At 43.7% G+C, this 18,941-nt stretch overlaps 1 protein-coding gene across 2 annotated transcripts in view; it reads left to right on the forward strand.

Moving 5' to 3' along the window:
* BOD1L1 (biorientation of chromosomes in cell division 1 like 1) overlaps window positions 1-18,941 on the forward strand; it is a 500,752-nt gene that overhangs the window by 76,907 nt on the left and 404,904 nt on the right. For both annotated transcript variants that reach the window (XM_078678462.1, XM_078678463.1), the window contains exon 3: window positions 10,146-10,339. In XM_078678462.1, the coding sequence (XP_078534588.1) occupies window positions 10,146-10,339 (194 nt within the window). The remainder of the gene's footprint in view (window positions 1-10,145; window positions 10,340-18,941) is intronic.

Below are 18,941 nucleotides of genomic sequence, written 5' to 3' on the forward strand. Positions count from 1 at the left end.
GCGGGCGGTGGTGTTGGGGTCGGCGAAGTCGCCAGGTGGGTTGTGGGCGAGGGTGTTGGTTAGCTGATCTTCTGTGATCTTGCTCCAGCAGCGTCGGGGCATTTGTTGGGTACGGTAGTGTGCGGTGGGTTTCCTGAAGGTGAAGTGGATGCAGTGGTGGTCAGTCCAGTGGGGTTCGGTGGTGTGGCTGAAGGAGATGTGGGGGCTTGCGGTGAAGATGGTGTCCAGCGTGTGGCCGGCGGCGTGGGTTGGTATTGACCCAGAGACAGTATCATGCATAGATAATGAACACACGGACACAGATAGATAGTGGAAGTGGGTACGGGCACGTCTGCTCGACTCCTTTTTATTACTAGGGTGACCTATCCAGTGACGTCTGTGCTGGATGCGTGTAGGCTGAGTGTAAATCAGCTTTCAGGAATGGTTGCTGCTAGCATCAACTACAACAGTAATCATTGGATCACACACAGAGATTCAATATTAAAAGAATCAATAATTTATGCTGCAGTAAGGTAGGGACAGTAGATGTGAAATAATTCAGAAATAATTCTATTGTAAAAGAACCACAACTTGTGGTATACTGACACACAATCAATAGATCTGGAAAAAATACACAAAAAGATGATATCATAAACGCTCCATCAGTTCTAGTGCACTCACGTAGCCACATCAAAAGCATTCAGCATGTGTACAGCCAGCGATAATGCGTGCTGTGGACAGGCCGTTCTAGGAGCAATATCTGTTGCCATCAACACTGCATCATCTGCAATAGCGACTCAATCTGAATTGTGAACACTGCTGTCTGCAGTGTTGGCCACAGAGAGCGGTAAGCAAGGACCCACAGCTATATAAGGGTGACTTGAGCTGCCCAGTTGGTTGTAAGCGAAGCAACAAAAAAGCATGTGCGGAGCCTGCAATGATACATTATGCATGGTGCAGACAGTACGCACTGGAGCAATTTCTTTTCCTACAGGACTACCTCATCTACAATAGCGACTCAATCTCAATTGTGAACACTGCTGTCTGCAGTGTAGGCCAGAGTGAGTAGTCCGCAAGGCCCCACAGCCATGTGGCATTGACTTGAGCTCTACAGTTTGCAATACGCAAAGCAAAAAAAGTGTGAAAAGCCTGCAATGATGCATATGAGTGGTGCAGACAGAGCGCACTGGAGCAATGTCTTTTCCTACAGGACTGCATCATCTACAATAGCAACTCGATCTGAATTGTGAACACTTCTGTCTGCATTGTTCATTGAAGGCAGTACTCACCCACACAACAATCAATACTTTTTCTCACTCCCTCTTTACAAAATACAACAACATAAATTACAGAAAACTCTACAATAAATAAATCAAAACAATTCGAATTGGGATTTCATCTGAACACAGTCTACACCATTCACTGTTCCTTTGGACTTCCAAGATGAATTTGGTCATTTTACTAAACCTATAACTCATCTAAAAAACTTCTTCAAGCAAGTGTACTATAGCCTTATAGCCTGCCGTAGCAGGCCATACTGGCTATTAAAGGCCCTCTCCAGCATTAAAGGCCCAAGCCGAAGGCGAGGGCCGTTAACCAGGGAAAGGGACTTTAATAGCCAGTATAGCCCAGCTACGAAGTGCTGTAAGGCTATTTGAACATTCTACCACTAGAGGGTAGAATGTTCTAACAAATAAAGCAAAGCCTTAAGGGAGCGCAAAGGGATTGGAATCCCTTCAGGCTCCCTGAAGCCTTTGTTCACAGCCAGAGCTGTGAACAAAAAAACTTTGCAATGTTGGAGCTCCAGGCTTATACAAGCCATTATAAGCACAGAGCTACTCCATTGTTTAAAATGGCGCTCCCAACATTCCAATATTCTAATAAAACAATATTGTGTATGTTTCAATATATACATTTTAATGACTTAACTACTGGATTCTGTAATTAAACAATCACCTCTCAATCTAAATTGTGAACCCTGCGAACCGCAGTGTAGACCAGATGCAGTGTTCATTAACACCTCCCAGCCTCATACCGTTGGATTCGAAAGCATGGAGTCGGTTGCACCTGATCAGAGCGGGTACACAGAAATCATCACAGACTTTAACTTATGACATCCTCAATCATAGAATCGAGACCCCATTTCACTGTTCGCACCTGCTGTACCACAGGATACTCCACCGACTAGTGTCAACCAAGCCCAATAATCATGTGCAGCAGTTAGCTATGGAAGCACAGAGTGTGATGCACCTCAACACACAAACTTCTGAGAAAATCAAGCTGCAGGTAATATCAGACATCGTCCATTGTGTGATCAACACACCGTTCCATTGTTGGGACCTAGAGTTTCTTGCACCTAGTCGAAGGTTCATCTCCACTCTCAGATGCAGTTCTAACATCGTCCATTGAGGGATCAAGACGCCGTTCCACTGTTGGTACCTAGAGTTGGTTGGGCCTCATCAGAGGGGGTACACAAAAACCATCACACACTTTTACTTCTGACATCTTCAATCCTAGAAGTAAGACCTTGTTTCACTGTTAGGACCTGCTGTACTGCTGTTTAGTCCAGTGACTGCAGTAAACCATGCCTAATAATCATGTGCAGCAGTTAACTACAGAAGCACAGAGTCTAATGCACCTCAATGGAAGGAGTTCTGTGAAAACAGTCACATAATTCCAGTGGCCCTGCTCATACCTCCGACTAGGTCCAGAAGTTCTCCTCAGTGGGTCCTTCTTTTTCAGTGTCTCATTGAATTTATAGTTTAGCTTCTATGGAAACGAGGAAGACTAAACTTAAGGTTACTACTCCACAACACAGACTACACAACCACATAATTACTCTCCAAAACACATAATCCCACTCCACATAATTCCTATACACTAAATACCACATAATTTCTATTCACAGTTTCACTGCACAACATACCACATAATTCCACTACATACAGCGTACAACCACTCTACACCAGCGCCAATAGATCTAACTCTCGCAAATGCGAAACCTATTTCATTTCAACTGCTTCTTTAACTAGTAGTCGCGTTTTCAGAGTGGTGGAGAAAGGGTGCTGGGCCTCCGACCACCGCTCAGGAATTCCTCTGCGTAGGACTTACAGGAGGTACCAGGAGGACTTCTTGGCCCCCAAAGTCCCTCAGGAGTAAAGTGGACTTCATTCCCCATCCCGTAGTCTGCCAGGAGGTGCGTTTGCAGAGTGGTGGAGAAAGGGGGCGTGGCCTCAGAAGACATTTTAGCAATCCCACTGTGTGGGACTTACTGGAAGTAACAAGAGGGGTAGTTGGCCCCCAAGGACATCCTTGGGGGCCAACTACCCCTCCTAATACCGCCAGTAAGTCCCACACAGCAGAATTGCTAAGTTCTCATAGCATGTCACGCCACCTTTGCCCACCACTATGCAATTGCGCTCCCTGGCTCGCTCTTGGATGGGGATTGAAGTCCCCTTCGCTGCTGGAGACCTTTGGGGCCAACTAGCCTACCTCTTACCTCCAGTGAGCCCCACACACAATGTGGGGTTGCTGAGAGGTGGACACAGGCCATGCCCCCTTTCTCCACCACTCTGCAAACGCGCCTCCTGGTGCGCTCTTTGTTGGGGGATGAAGTCCCCTTTCCTCATGAGGATCCCTGGGGGCCAACTAGCCCACCAGGTACTTCCAAGAAGCCCCACACAGCTGGATTGATGAGTGGTCAGAGGCCACGCCCTGTTTTTACACCACTCTGCAAACGCGCAGCCTGGCACACTGCTGCTTCGGGGATGAAGCCCACTTATGTCCAAGAGGCGCATTTGCACAGTGGTACAGGGAGGGGGCGGGACTTCCAGCGAGATGCTGTTTTTTCTTCACTTTTCATCTTTTTAGAAGGGGCGCTGTATTGCTCCCCTTCTCTTACTATTTTTTGGGCCCTGGGGACCCCATCCCCACAGGGCCTTAGCCATTTTTGTTACTTAAAAAAAAACCAGGAAGGGGGACGAGTGGCCCCCCTTTCCTGGCCCTCTTTTTGCCTCAGGGACCCCATCCCCCGAGGCCTGCCCTTGTTATTTTTATCATTATTATTAGAGGAGGGCTGTGAGGGTAGTGTGCCATCAACAACATCTCAAGCACTGCATTACCATTCACTGCCTGCCCCTTCCCCCACTCACCCTTGGGTACCAGGCCGGGTCCCATTGTGAGTACCCTTTTTCTTTCACTCGCGTGTGGCACACACTCCTCACACTGCTGCACTTTCCAACCATCAGATGTCCCTACATCCTTAGGTCCTGATGAGACCCCATACCACGTAGAGGGTTGAAACGTCATCGACAACAAAGAGAAAGCAAATCATTGCTCAGTGCATATCATTGTATAAAGGTGCTGTACACCCTATATATATGTGATAATGGTCGTCATGTGTGGAAGTTTGGAAACCTTGTAAAAATTGTCACAACTTTCACTAATGTTTTAGGTTCCTGTTTTCACTTGGGACACCTCGCACAAATGTCCTTTTTTTTTGTCTCATTGTATATATCTGTTTCCTTTTTTGAAAAATATAAATATAACTGTGATATACTGAACCATTAGTGTATGTGGTTTCTTCCCCCTCTGACATTACTCAAGCCCTCCACGTTGCGATTGCGCATCCCATTATCAAAATAGATAGTATTATTCCACAGGAACCAATAGCATACACATTGTGCACCGAGTTAATAAGATCCCATTCCAAGGCTCATCGTGATCATTATAAAGAATCTCACTCTAGGTTTTACTAAGTCAGTGGACTCCATTCAGAACCTTCTACGCTGTAAAAACATTTTTAGACAAAGTCTTGTCTGCAGGTACCATATTCCAGGGCGTTTCAAAGTAATCGTTTAACTTAACCAGCAGATTTTATGAGATGCACCTAGAGACATGCAATCTAAAATAAGTTCACGATTTAAGCTTGTAGCAAGGTTAATCTTAACTGAGATCCAATAGCACGAGTACCACTTTATTAATGTCTTTTAGATACTGAAGCAAGAATTCTGCATAGCATGGACGATAAGTTTTTAGCAGTTAAAACTGAGTAGATGCCTTAAAGCCTGTTTTCTCAACATGTAAGCATTTGGTGTTAGCAACACCCCTAACTCTGATGGCATAACTGAGAATGAAACATGTTTATTGCTATAAATGGCAAACATATCTTTTTTATTTTTATCTATTTGTAAAGTTTTATATAGCACAAACTTGATCCCGAAGGATATCGGAGCGCTTTACAATTTGAGGCAAAGGTAACAAATCAGAACATTATGGGGTGTCTCCTGATGGACAAGACATACTTTTTTTTTTATATAAAGTTTTATATAGCGTGAACTTGATCCCGAAGGATATCAGAGCTCTCTACAATTTGAGGCAAAGATAACAAATCAGAACACTAGTCTAACATGGAGAATCCCATGGGCATTGAATCAACCAGTACACAGTGATGCTGGTTATATTGAGCTGTTATGCCTGCACTAGTTGATTCAATGCCCACTAGACTTCCCATGCCAGACCAATGATCCAACCTGCCACCTCTGCCCCAAACTGCAAAGCGCTCCGACATCCCTCGGGACCAAGTTTGCGATATATTGAACTCCATCAATAAAAATAAAATAAATCAACCATATAATACCATAAACTGAGATCTCAATTGTCACTGGTGAGGTCCTCAGCAATTTATTTATTTATAAAGTTTTACACAGCGTGAACCCGATCCCGAAGGACACCATAGCACCTCACAATCCGAGGCAAAGGCAACAAATCTGAACACCAGTCCAACATGTGGAATCCAATGGGCACCGAACCAACCAGCACAAAACACAACAGCCCAATACAACCTGAGTGCACGAGTAGGAACGAGCCACGCGATGGAGCACAGAGGCATTGCATGGAATACTAACTTCTGAAACAACCTTACAACTCATATAATTAAAGAATTATTGTGAGCTCAGATGGAAACCATCTCAATCTGTATTATTAAAATGATTTGTTACTATTCAATGAATACACACACAGCTGTTTGGGGAGTAGGGAGTAATGTGAATCACACGCCATTCCTCACTTTGCCTCAGGTACAAGCATGATTGCCCCCTTTGAAGAGACCAACATTTCTTTGGAAAGGGCACTGGTGTGGTACTCCAACGTTTGTGAAAAGATAGGGGGAATGTGCGAAGCAGTGTCTTGAAAGGTAAAAGGCATATTAAGTTTGCTTTCAAACTGGAAGCAAAATAATCCCTCATGAACAAGCTCCCACCTCAACAAGAGGGGCAACTCTTAGTTCCAAGCACATACTACAGTACTGGCCACCATTCTTGTATAGGAACACCATTCCTGGGCCGGTCACCACTCCTGTACATGACCACTGAACCTTGCTCCCCCCAAGTCACCGAGCTCCATCGTCTAGCACATTCCTCGTTCACCCCGGTGTACAAATGATCTGCTAGATGCCCAACACCCGACTCAGTGCCCTCCAGACTCCCCACTTGACTCCTTTTCGACTATATTTTCATGATTCATGCAGTTAGCATTCAAATGTCGTATATATGCTTATAATGAAACATTGCTTTAATGTGTACAGGACCAATGCATCAATTATATGTACATCCTTTTTTTTTTAATGCATTTTTATGTATTTCGGGTGGGTTTTCACACTTTGTATGTAGATCTTTTTTAGATATGTTACACATGTTTAGAATTTAGTAACGTCGTACATAAGAAAGTGGAGTGGGTGTTGTGTTCGATTTTGGATTCCGAATGAATTTCCCGATACATGCCCTTATATAGGTACAATTCGCATTGGCCTTATATAGGCATAGAAATCCAGTCCTTATTTAGGAATAGTCCATGCTACGCAAATACAGGCATGGCTACTTCCATCTGTTCATCTACGTCACAACGATTTCTTGGAAAACCAGACTCTTAAGCCATTAGGGACTTCCCCTTGCTTGGATATTGATTTCTCCAAGAACTCATTTATTATGCATGGTGAGAAAGTGCCATCTTTCTTGCCTTTGTATGCCCCCACTTTTTTCTGAACTGCTGATGTGCGTTGACTGAGTGTGCCCTGGGGTCCTGCCAACCAGGTACCCAGGGCCTGTGTTCCTTTCCTAAAACGGTGTTGTAACTAAAACCCAATTGGCATCTCTGGCCACCTGTCAGCCCCTAGTAAAAGGTACCCTAGGTACCCAGGGCATGGTGGCCATGGAAGACCCCTGAGGGCTGCAGCACTTATTGTGCCCCCTCAGGGGCCCTGTACCCTGACATCCACACTCTGCCTTTGCAGGCTGAGTGTCTAGGTACAGAACTAAACAAAGAGTCTACATGGCACACATCCCTGTGTGCCATGGCCACAGAATCCACTGCCCTGGCATACTTCAGTCACCCCTCTAGCTGGGTGCCCTATGCCAGAGGTGCGGGCACAGGTGCATGAGCCCTGTGCCCCTACAGTACCCAGGGACATTCCTGGGCACTGTAAGTGCAGTGATGCCATTAAGAGTATATGGTGCTGGGAGGTTGTCATTACAAACTCCACAGCACCATAATGGCTACACTGAAGACTGACAAGTTTGGTGCCAAACTTCTCAGCACATTAAACCTGCACTGATGCCAGTGTGGGATTTAATGTAAAATGCACCAGAGGGCATGTTAGAGATGCCCCCTGAAAACCTAACCTACAATCCACGTATGGGCTGAGTGGCTGCAGAGGCTGCCACACAACAGACATGTTGCTGGACCCCTGGGTGGTGAGCCCCCAGCTCTCCTGGGCCTGCAGCAATGCACATCCTGGGCGAGGTGCTAGGTCTCTTCCCAGACCATTTGCTGTACCCAGCAACTGGCCCCCACCAGTCCTGACCCCCATTCTGGCAGGTAGACTGGCGGGAAAAACTACATCAGGAAGGGGGTCACAGGTTTTCTGCCTAGTGAAGCAGTACTAGAAAAAATAGCACCAAGTCTGAATAAAACACAGACCCTGTGTGTTAACAGTTACAACCAGCTGCTGGGGTTGCCGAAGGCAATAACTCCAGGTTATGAGAGGGCTTCTTATTTGAAAATGTATATGTATGTATATGGTATTTCAAAGATAAGCATAAAGTCAGAGAGTAAGAGGAGAGGAAGCTGGGTTATGGATATTTACTGCATTGCGATATAGTGTTCTTTAACCCCTTCCACGCTCATGACGAGCTGGGCTCGTCATGAGGTAGCCTCCTCGCACGCTCATGACGAGCCCAGCTCGTCATGAATAATGGGAATCATCAAATCTCAGCACAGGAGGGGAATACCATCAGCATTGATGTGGTTAAAGAGGTGAATTCTCAACTCTTTCCTAAATTTGAGCAGCAATGAGGTGTTAGATACAGAGGGTTGTTCCTGATCCTGGCAGCATAAATAGAAAAGGCCTGCTGTCTTGTTTTTTTCTTTTTTACACTTCTTCGACTTTAGTCTGATAGTGTCCTGGCTGCAGGTTTGTCAGAATCCAAAAGAGATGGTGAGTTTGTCTAGATTTACAAGATAAGCAAGAGTGCTGGGCATGATAGCTTAGTAAAGGATGCAGCTGGTTTTGAAGAACCTGCGAGCCTGCAAGGAGAGTCAATGGAGTTCCATCAGAAGGGGGTGGTCTGATCATATTTCTTCAGGCCCTGAGTGAGACGTACTGCAGCGTGTATGACGTTCTAAAGGGGTGCTAGCGTGGCCTCTGGGAGGCCATGGATAGGGCATGAATTAGCACATTACCATCATCCAGATGTAAGAGTGCGGGCTTGAACAGCACTTCTGAAGTCAATTTCAGGAAGACTCCGTTTTATTTTCTGTAGAAGAGAGAGCTGATACTATGCTGCATTGATTTTTGATACTCTTTGAGGGTGAGGTTGTTATCCAGGGTGAATCCAAGTGACGTAGCATTCTGTAAAAGTTTGGGTTTGAAGCTGTCAAGATTCATGATATTGAGTCTGGTTTGTACTATATTTTGTTTATTGTTCTTGGCAAATAACAGGAATTCCGTGTGGTTGAGCTTCAGGTAGGTGCTAGACATCCAGATGTGGCTGAAATGCAAGCAGTATTTGAGGTGTTGGATATCTGAAGCAGAGGAGACCTTCAAGCAGAAATGTACATCATCTGCATATTTACAAATCTTGATGCTGTTGTCTGTAACTTGAAATGCGGTGACGAGGCGTGGAATCTCACTAAAGCAATCTAAAGTATATGGATTGTATCTGGGAAGGAGCACAAATTTTTAAATCTAGTTGCCCCTCATCTACAATATAGCTCTTTTTGCCTCGCACACATTACAATGTGAATGAATCGCAATGCAATTTGTGCGCTTCCTGATGCCTGAAATTGAACCATCCTTGTTTGAACGACTGATGGTTACTCTTTATATGTTCTGTCTTGATGATGACCTGATACATGAATATGGTCGAAAGGCCGTCAACGCCTTCCTTGGCAAAAAATAAGAGGAAGCATTGAGTGTTTTTGTTTTTGTGATTCTACAAACCTGATGTATATAATTTTTTCCTTTTTTGCCACTGTTAATATTTATGTTTACACTATAGTTTGTCCTTGTTATTGACATATATTTGAGTAACTCTGAGGACCTTTTGTGTTATTATATATTTGTAAAAGAATACTGGCTTACTAATGAATAATATAGCTTTTGAGAATTTCTTAAGGGTCACGAATTAGTTTCCAATTTTTGAATGCGATTAATTAATCCCAGAATCCGTACTTCGCATTGGGGTGGCCGTAGTTTCCATTATGGCACCTCTAAGCTTTGGAATTCCCTTCCAATGGAACTCAGAAATACTAGCTCCCTAGTCAGTTTTAGGAGGAAGTTAAAGGCCTTTCTGTTTCAGGACTAGACACTGTGCATGCTTACTGTGTCTCCAGCGCCAAGACACCTCCGGGTATTCGTGCGCTTTTACAAATTTCATTAACATTAACATAAATGTTTCTTCTTTGAACTAGGAACCTGAACCATGGTAGCATTTATGTTGTCACTGATTAGAGGAGCAAGCAGGTCTTTGTCAATGTTGAAGGGGACAGGAGACAGTATGGAGCCCTGGGGGATGTTTTCTATATTCTAGAAGTAAGGTGGGTGATGTAAGTACTTTTTACCATTTTAATTCATAAAATGTGACATTGCAATATGTATATATTCTTTTCAGCTCAGGAATGCTGGAGTCTGGTATCGACAGAATTATTTCTCAGGTTGTGGATCCTAAGATCAACCAAATGTTCAGACCTCAGGTAGAAAAGGCTGTCCATGAGTTTTTGAACACAGTAAATACCGGCGAAGAAGCAAGTGTGAGCACCATCCAAAATGAGGAAAACAACGATTCATTAGGAGCTACTCAACAAGGTAAAGTAGCCTTTTTTTAAAAATGTTGTTTACTGTAACCAGAACCAAATACCCTTTTTATAAATGCAAGCTGCTGTAAGGGTTGGTTGGCATGTAGTGTATTGCTGACCTTTTCAATAGCTGAAGGCATAAAACATTACTACGGTATGGTGTTCCAGAGTGGCATTTTCATTCGTCCTAAAGCAAGCAATACATAGTGACTTTTCGAGGGAAGTGGGTCCTTCGTTTGCCAAGCAGCCAGTGTAGCATTTCTTTGCAAACAACTTAGTGAGCCACCACTAAGAACATTAATCCATTCGAGTCACCTAACTTTGGTTGTCTTAATGAAACGCTGATGTTTGAAAGTGGGTTATTATTAGTGGTAAATATGCATCTACCACTGGCATAAGGCCCCTAAAACGGTCCAGGGCTCAGTATGGTCTCAATGAATTATTCCCATGCTCAACCCTTGGTAGCTTGGCTGCGAGCAGGCCGACTTAATTTAGGAGACCGGTATGTAAAGAATTTAAAAACACCAATTCAGTAAATAATTAAGACAACACACAATAATAATCCCACACTAATTTATAAAAATGGAAACTATTTTTATCTTTACAATTACACCAAAACGACAAAAAGCCAATGTAGGAAACTGGACATATGAATTTCTAAAGAAATACCCCTTTATAGTCAAGAAAACCTTTATTCGATTGCGTTTTTTAGATGATCATAAAAGCACACAAAATACACAATTCATTACACAAAAAAGGTATAAAAGGAAAGAAAAATAATTCATGCAGACTGTTCTAAAAGTCAGACTTGGTAAAATTATGACAATGCGCCCTCAGCCTCGGTACTTAAATTATAATGCATTTCCTTTGGTAAAGTACTTTCTTCAAAAACATTGCTGTCCTCCTTGCTATATGTTCATTCTCCAAAAGCTGCAATATAATGAGTGCCGGGCGACATTGTCTTATCCGCAAAGATTTTAAAATTGAGGCAATCCATAGCTTCCTTAACTCCCTATAAAATTCACAAAATAAAACAACATGGATAGTAGATTGCGCTGAGTGGTTATCACAAGGACACAATTGCAGATCTCTGGCCAAATCGTTCATATTTGGAAAGGTTACAAATCTATGAAAGGTCCCCAGCCTGAATCTAGTTAATAAAAGCCTATCGTGCCCAACAGGTACAAATGTTAAATAAGGTTTTATGTTAAAAGTAGTTAAAATCAACTGGTTATGGTGGATGCTGGGCTTTACAATCTCTACTGACATTCTTAATGTATCCAATAATTGGAGACCCTCCTTTTTTAGATACTTTCTCGTGACCGTCTGGATAGGACTCCGGTCAGTGAAGAATTCTAAATGGCCTAAATTGCGCATTAAGTTTCAGACGTACCTTACCCACAGGATCTTTAGTGCCCCGACCAATTTCAGATTATCAATTAAAATGTCCGTATTTAGCTTTGTCTCTACTTTTGTCCAAATCATATGCCATAAGAAACTAGGTTCCAATTTAATAGGATCAGATATATATGGAAGCCCCAGCACAGCGTGGCAAACATACGGAAGAACCAGCCGGTACAGACAAAATGTATCTTAAAAAGGTGTTTTTCACCAGTTGTAGCTGGTAAGTATCTGCGAAGCTCACACCCCTGCCCCATACATAGTGGTGGCGATGCATTTTGCTTTTATATATATTAATAAGCTCTGCTGGAGGTCTCCTACTACATTTTTCCCAGAAATTTACAAGGGCTGTTGTTGTCTTTGGAAACTGCAGTTTTTTTTACTGAAACAGCTTAAACCCATGAGTTATTTTTATGAAATAATATTCGAAGATATGAGAAACTCTTCGCGGGCTGTATCTTCTGTCCGCCCACGAACATATCCCTGAAGCACTGACTATCACAGCCGCACCACATTATAAAAGTCTTCGAGGTATTCACAGTAAGACCAAGGTCATTCATAAATTTAGAAAAGCGGTCTAGGACCCTCTGTCGTCCTATTTGCGTACCTGACATAAAAACTGCGTTGTCCGCATAAAGGAGCGCAGGTATTGGGCGTCTGGTTATTTGAGGAAAATCTCTGCCATCTTTAAGAAGGGCCTGACCCAGCCCATTAATATATAGATTAAAAAGGAAGAGGGCAGGACGCAACCTTGCCTAACCCCCCTCCTTATTGGAAATGGAGCCGTACGTTCACCACCCAGACCAAAACGCACTCGTGCCTTAGCGTCATTATAAAAACGCTTAAGAAAGTGGATAATTTGTACATTCACTCCCGTCGTCTCAAGGATCTCCCATAGCTAACCATGGCTCTCAGAGTCGAAGGCCGTGGTGAGAGCCACGAAAGCTAAAACAATCTGCCCTTGTTCACCCGGGTGTTTTTCCCAACAAAGATAGCTAGATTTAGACTCTGCTCAGTTGTCCCTAGGCCCTCCCGCAAGCCATATTCTAAGTCGAATAGGACCCGATTGTCCTCAGCCCTATCATGTAGGTGTTCCAGGATTATTCAACCAACTACTTTGGCCAAAGAATCCAATAATGAGATGGGCCTATAGCACCCAGGGTCTTGGCGGTCCCCCTTTTTAAAAATTGGCATAGTGATGGATTCCACCCAAGTAGTTGGCAAAGGGGCCCGGCTGCGAGCAATAATTACCTGGGTGATAATTGGCCTCCAAACGGTCTTGTTTGTTTTAAACAGTTCTCTTCCAGGGGATCCTCATCAAAGTCATAAGCATTAGAATATTCGCGCCCATGCGCGGGACCCCGGAAACACTATATTATATTTGCCCCACATATATATACCCATAAAAGCATTTATCACCGAGATGGGCCTTGCATCTTTGTTTGGTCACGGCGACTGTCTGTGAGCTGCTCCATGCTCACTTTTCAGCGAGGCCACCCTGAAGGGTTGGAGGCTCCTTGGGCTTGGAGACTTTGTTTTGTATCTTTAAACGGGAGCATGACCCACTGCAGACGCCCTACCTATCGAGGAAAAGCCACGAGTGCAAAAAGAGCTGTCTGTGTGGAAGGGAGTCGGATGGGAGAACATCCCGGTTTCTGACCGCTCGGAGAGACATGCTGTTTCAGAGACTTATGTTGAACAAGAAAACGAGCACCAAATCGAAAATCGAAAAAAAGAAAAAAAACACATGCCTGTGGGACTTTTATTTCCACTAAAATGATGCAGGTACTATGAAAGGAATGCATTAACAATATGCCGAATGAGGATCAATTGTGATTCCAGTTGTAATGAACTTATGCAGTACAATGCATTATGGGGTCAATAGTCCGAAAGAATGGTCATGTGACATTACGTTTGAAAAGCACGCACTACGCACTTTGCATTTATTAACTTCTTACCTGTGAACAAGACGACAGTCGAAACGCGTAAGGTGAAAGAAGAGCTGTGCTGCTGTCTTTGAAATAAAAGCATTTATCACCGAGATGGGCCTTGCATCTTTGTTTGGTCACGGCGACTGTCTGTGAGCTGCTCCATGCTCACTTTTCAGCGAGGCCACCCTGAAGGGTTGGAGGCTCCTTGGGCTTGGAGACTTTGTTTTTTATGTATATATATATATATATATATATATATATATATATACATACACAATTGCAGCCTAATAAACACCAGAGCGGAAGCATGCTGTAAGGAATTTCCACCATACATGAAAAACATGCATTAGAAACCGGAGAAACAACAATAAAAATTGTTTGGAAACTCTTTTAATGCTCAGAAAACAGTAGAAATTCTCAGAAATCACTGAAAGCATAGGAAGCTCCCAGGCTGCATTGCAAACACACAGTCTAAAAAGACTTAAAAGCTAACCTGTAGCTGCATAGCAATAAACTGACACCGTACCTTTAAGGCCAGGGTGTGCGTTTAGGTGAGGCTTTGTGGGGGGATTCCAAAGCTTCACCTCTTAGGGCATCTTGTCTTTCCTTAAGTGCCATCTTATATTCCATTATTGCCTGCCTCACCCCATTTAAATTCCTTGGTTTCCTGTGTAGTTCATGCTTTAAATTGGTGTAAGCTCTTGTACATTTTGAGTCAAACCATTCCTGAGTTTTTTCTTTATTTCGATTCTGGACAAATAGTACCTCCCTTATCGCACCTGATATTGATTGAAAGGAGGATAGGACACTATCTGGAGTAACTGTTTCACTTAGGCAGGTGTCAAAAGCCAGTTTGCACTTAGTTACTACTCTTTTGGTGACTACTACAGGATCCACCATCAACCAACGTAAAGTATATCCTTTTGTTTTATCAATGGTTATATTTTCTAACACCTGATTGACTTTGTCATACTTAACAGATTTACTTATCAGCAGAAGGACAGAAATACACAAAGGGTAGTGGTCACTCAATGAGTTATCATCAACAGAGAAGGAGTGCAACCTACACGCATGATTGTTTGACAATAATATATATTCTATGGTAGTGCATAGACCTCTACCATTAAAAGTGTGGCACGTAGGAACAAATATAGCACATAGGCTTTTCCTTTAATTTGGATTTTGCAAATGAATTATTTCATTGAATAACTCCCCCAAAATAGAGTGTCGAACATGGGTGTTACTTATCCTTTATTCACCATTGAAGCCACATAATTTGCAATTGTCAATTGAGCATAAAGCACAATTAAAGTCCCCTACCAAAATTAACATTGTGTCTTTAGCATCATCACAGCACAGAGAATTCAGATTGTTACCCAGTTTTTTTACCACAGACACAGATTTGTCTGGAAGAATATTATTATAAAAATTTGCTAATACAATGTTTTATATTTGCATGTATTTTAATCAGTTGGTAAAAGGTTTCCTCTCGGTATAGCTCTATCTTTTTCATCTTCAGCCTACTTGATATATAGGTACTGAGCCCCCCTTTGCCCTGCCGCTTTGTCCCCCAACTGCTCAAGTGTGAAATATTTTGAACCCTTTTATATGAATAGGTTCCTTAGCTCAAGTTTCATGAAGACTTAGTATATCATGTCTTGCTACAAAATCGCACCAAATTGGTTTAGTCGACTTAGAGCGTAAAACTGATATATTCCACAAAACAGGATTACAAAAGATTTTATCAGTGTTGCCTTTAGGGATAGCTGTTACAGCCTTACTGGACAAATTAGTAGTACCCAAGCCTGCCGCCTCCTGCTGACTAGAGGCTGGAGATAACAGGCTATTACCTATAGCTATGTAAGCATGATTAGGGATGGTTTTCTGCTTGAGTGCCTTGTTACCTCGACATCCATTTAGGTTAGACTTAACATTTTGAGAGTAGGATCTCTAGTAAGTCAGTCAGTCTATATCTTCTAAAGGATTCAGGATATCATAGCGACTGCTAACTGGAATTGCATATCTAGGCTGTCTGGTCCATGTGAATCTCTCCTCCTAAGAAGTAATCCATGGGGGTCTAAGTGGTTGATAAAAATACACTAATGGTAGAATAGTTAATGCCCTGCGCCATTACGGTCCAGTTGCCAGCCCTATCAAGGATTGACTGGAGACCTACATGTTAAAACTATGCAGTCACCAGCTAATGTCTTAGTTGATTTGCCTACCCAACCTATTCTTTGTGCTATTTTTAATTCAGAGAACAGCATATTAGTTATGCAGGTCCTTGCACTCAGTAGGTGTAGCAACTTATTCCTCAATGTAGACCAGTGTTCTGTGGCATTGGGCAGTAAGGAGGGGACATTAGCCAACACAACCGTATAAGGGGGGCGTCCGGGGGAAGGTGCAGGTTCAAATTTGGGCTTGCATTATCTACCTGATCAAAACTCCAATGACTCTGTGTACTTATAGTTTCCCCCCCCCCACACCTTGTATAGTACTCCCCATAACAGAAGGTGCCCCATTTGGGGGGTTTACGATCTGAGCATGTGTAGTGTTCAAGCCACCTTTAATGTGCGGGGGCCCTGAATGATCTGGTGAGGGGGATGCTGCTCTTTGATGTAAAGAACCAGCCTGAGCTATACTATTTTGGATCCTAGGATGATGTGCGTGTCCACTTACAGGATTACTTCCAATGTGATTACCCACTATACCCATCCCCCTGCTAGACGGCGTGTTCTTATCTCTGCATTGGGAGCTAGGGAAATACTAGTAACAAGCCCTTCCAGCTTTATTAATCTCACTTCCAGTGAGACAGTTTTTGTGTCAATGGATCTAGCAAAGCTGATACTGTTGACTCTAACCTCTTCCAGAACACCTCCTCCTCCAGGAAAGGAGGTATTCCAGTCATCACAGCGGACTTTGGCACTGTACTGGGCCCCTGGCTGTAATCATTGCTGACAGCGACAATCTTCGTTTTGCGCCCCATCCTTTGGCAAATGATGTTTTTTTTTCTGAGGCCCTCTCCCTTTCTCTTCTTAGGTGGCGTCTCATGGCTGTTGCCTTGACTTATTTTTGCCCTTTGACCCCTGGTAGTTACATTAGGCCTTGTTGGTCTATCTACTATCTCAGATACTCCAGTAGATTCAGGGTCTGCTTCTGTGGATTGCAGCGAGTTAGGTTGAATAGAGGAGTCTTCAGGGTTGATTTGCAGTAAGCTGGTCGATTCAATGAGAGCTGGGGCTCTAGCGATAATCTCCTCTCAGTGAGTTTAATCTCATGTATAAGTGCCGATTCAGTCCTTAATAAAAAAGCATCCAGTGTCCCTACGACTCCCTGCCCAGTGCCAAGCTTGCGTTTACTCATTGTGGAGGTCCCTCTGTGTAATCACATGAGTAACAATAGCACATTTAACACAATACCTTACAGAGCCAGGCTAAAGACGTCCAGAATTCCAAGTTCTCAAATATATGGTCCAGCCCGGCCTCCTCCGGTCTCAGACGGGCGCAGGCGGGCTTGCCTTTGGTCCGGGCTTCTCCCGTGCGCATCCCACGCTGTGCCTGCCCTGGGTGGCTTAAAATCGCCTCCTGGTGTGAAGCGGGACTGTTGGCGACGTCCTCGCCACAAAGCTACCTGGGAGATGTAGTTCCTGCTCCCAGGCAATGCGTGGTGTCTGGCGGTTCTCCGCTCCCAGTTCCTGCCCCCCCAAGCTGGCAGTGAAGCAAATTGAAGGTGAGTATGGGCTCCTTTTTATAGTTCTTAAAAGCCTATAGCCCCACTCTGGGACATCTGGTCGAGCTTGACCAGGCCAGAGTCAAAGTTTGAGGCCAACAATGATGAAGCCCTGCACGGCTACACCGAGCAGGAGACCCCAGTCAAAATTTTACCTTCAGACTTAGAAACATTTCTGGAGCTATTTCTTCCGAGGCCACTTGATGCTCTCCACCAGTCTAGATTTGGAGAGGGTTTGCCGGCTTGACTTTCAAGGAGATCCCAGTCAAACTCTGGAGCTTTTCAGTGGGACGAACCTGCAATACAGGCGGGTTGTGGCTGAAGGTGGCCGGCTTGGGTCTCATGGTTGAGCCGGTCACCTTATGGAGCTAATTTCCAAAGTTGCTCCAAACTTGTGCAAACTTCTGGAACTTCTTCCTTAAGTTCCTCTTAAACGTCCACTAAACACTCTCCTGTCAGGGGACTCTTGGTGATGAACTCTGTTACCCTGTAGCTTGTAGGGAGTCCACTCTTTAATCCTTTTGAACCGGGATACATCCATAGGGCTGTAGTTCCAGATAGTGCAGCAGGTGCAGTCTGTCAGAATGAAGGGCCTGGTGGTGCAAATCAAGTTTTCAGTTTGGCAATATTTCTTCTTTTCTTAGTTTCAAGCAGCATATCTCAGAGGTTTTGCACCTCTCACATATTTATTCAGTGTTCTCTGGGGTCAAGCAGGAGAGTACTACAGTCCAACGAGGTGCAAGGCAACAGCCCAGACCATCACCACTTTTTCGAACGTGGCATATTCTTATCCCAGAAAGCACCATTTCTCCAAGATTCATGATGGGTGAAATCTCAGCAGAGGAGCAAGCACTAGCTAAACCATTGTGGCTCATTTCCAAAGCTCTCCTCTCCCAAACACCGTCAGATTCTTTCCTTAAGCCTGTTATCTGGCTGGGTCAGAGGGGATGTGGGTTGGTAGCCTTGGCATTCCCTCCGTGACCTATTCCTCCTTTGAAGTCTCATGCTTTAAGACCCCTCCCACAGCTCTGGCATTTCTGTGTAGCAGTGCCCTCTGCAGCAGATAGCATCTACCACTTCATCAAAGCAGCCTGATTAATTCTGGTAACTCTGACCAATCGGGGAAGAGGACAGAAAGGCGTAATTATGACTTGCAGAAAAGAAATTCTTAGAACTTCTTTTCTGTACAATTTAGGATAAATATATCAATGTCATATTGCTGGATTTATCAATACTATTCTTCTAAGTCTTTGAAGGATGTTTCATTCAATTACTAGCAACTTTTAAGCATCCATAAACTATTGCAGTGTTATCCTATGTGGCTATGTATCTACATTTGTGAAAATGAAATGTGCAATTCCTCCATCACCAGGGCATAAAAACATCTTTATTAGGGCCGTGCTTATAGTTGCATCTCCCCCAGCCCTGGGACACCTAATATGTAAACACTAATGTAGATTATCACTTTTTAAGTGTCCCTGCCCCCAGGGTCGAGTTTGGGCACAATTTACATTTAAAACCAGTGCTGCGGAGCATGACTGCTTTTAAAAC

This window comes from Lissotriton helveticus, chromosome 2_2 (assembly GCF_964261635.1).
Source record: "Lissotriton helveticus chromosome 2_2, aLisHel1.1, whole genome shotgun sequence".
Classification (NCBI taxonomy): Eukaryota; Metazoa; Chordata; class Amphibia; order Caudata; family Salamandridae; genus Lissotriton; species Lissotriton helveticus.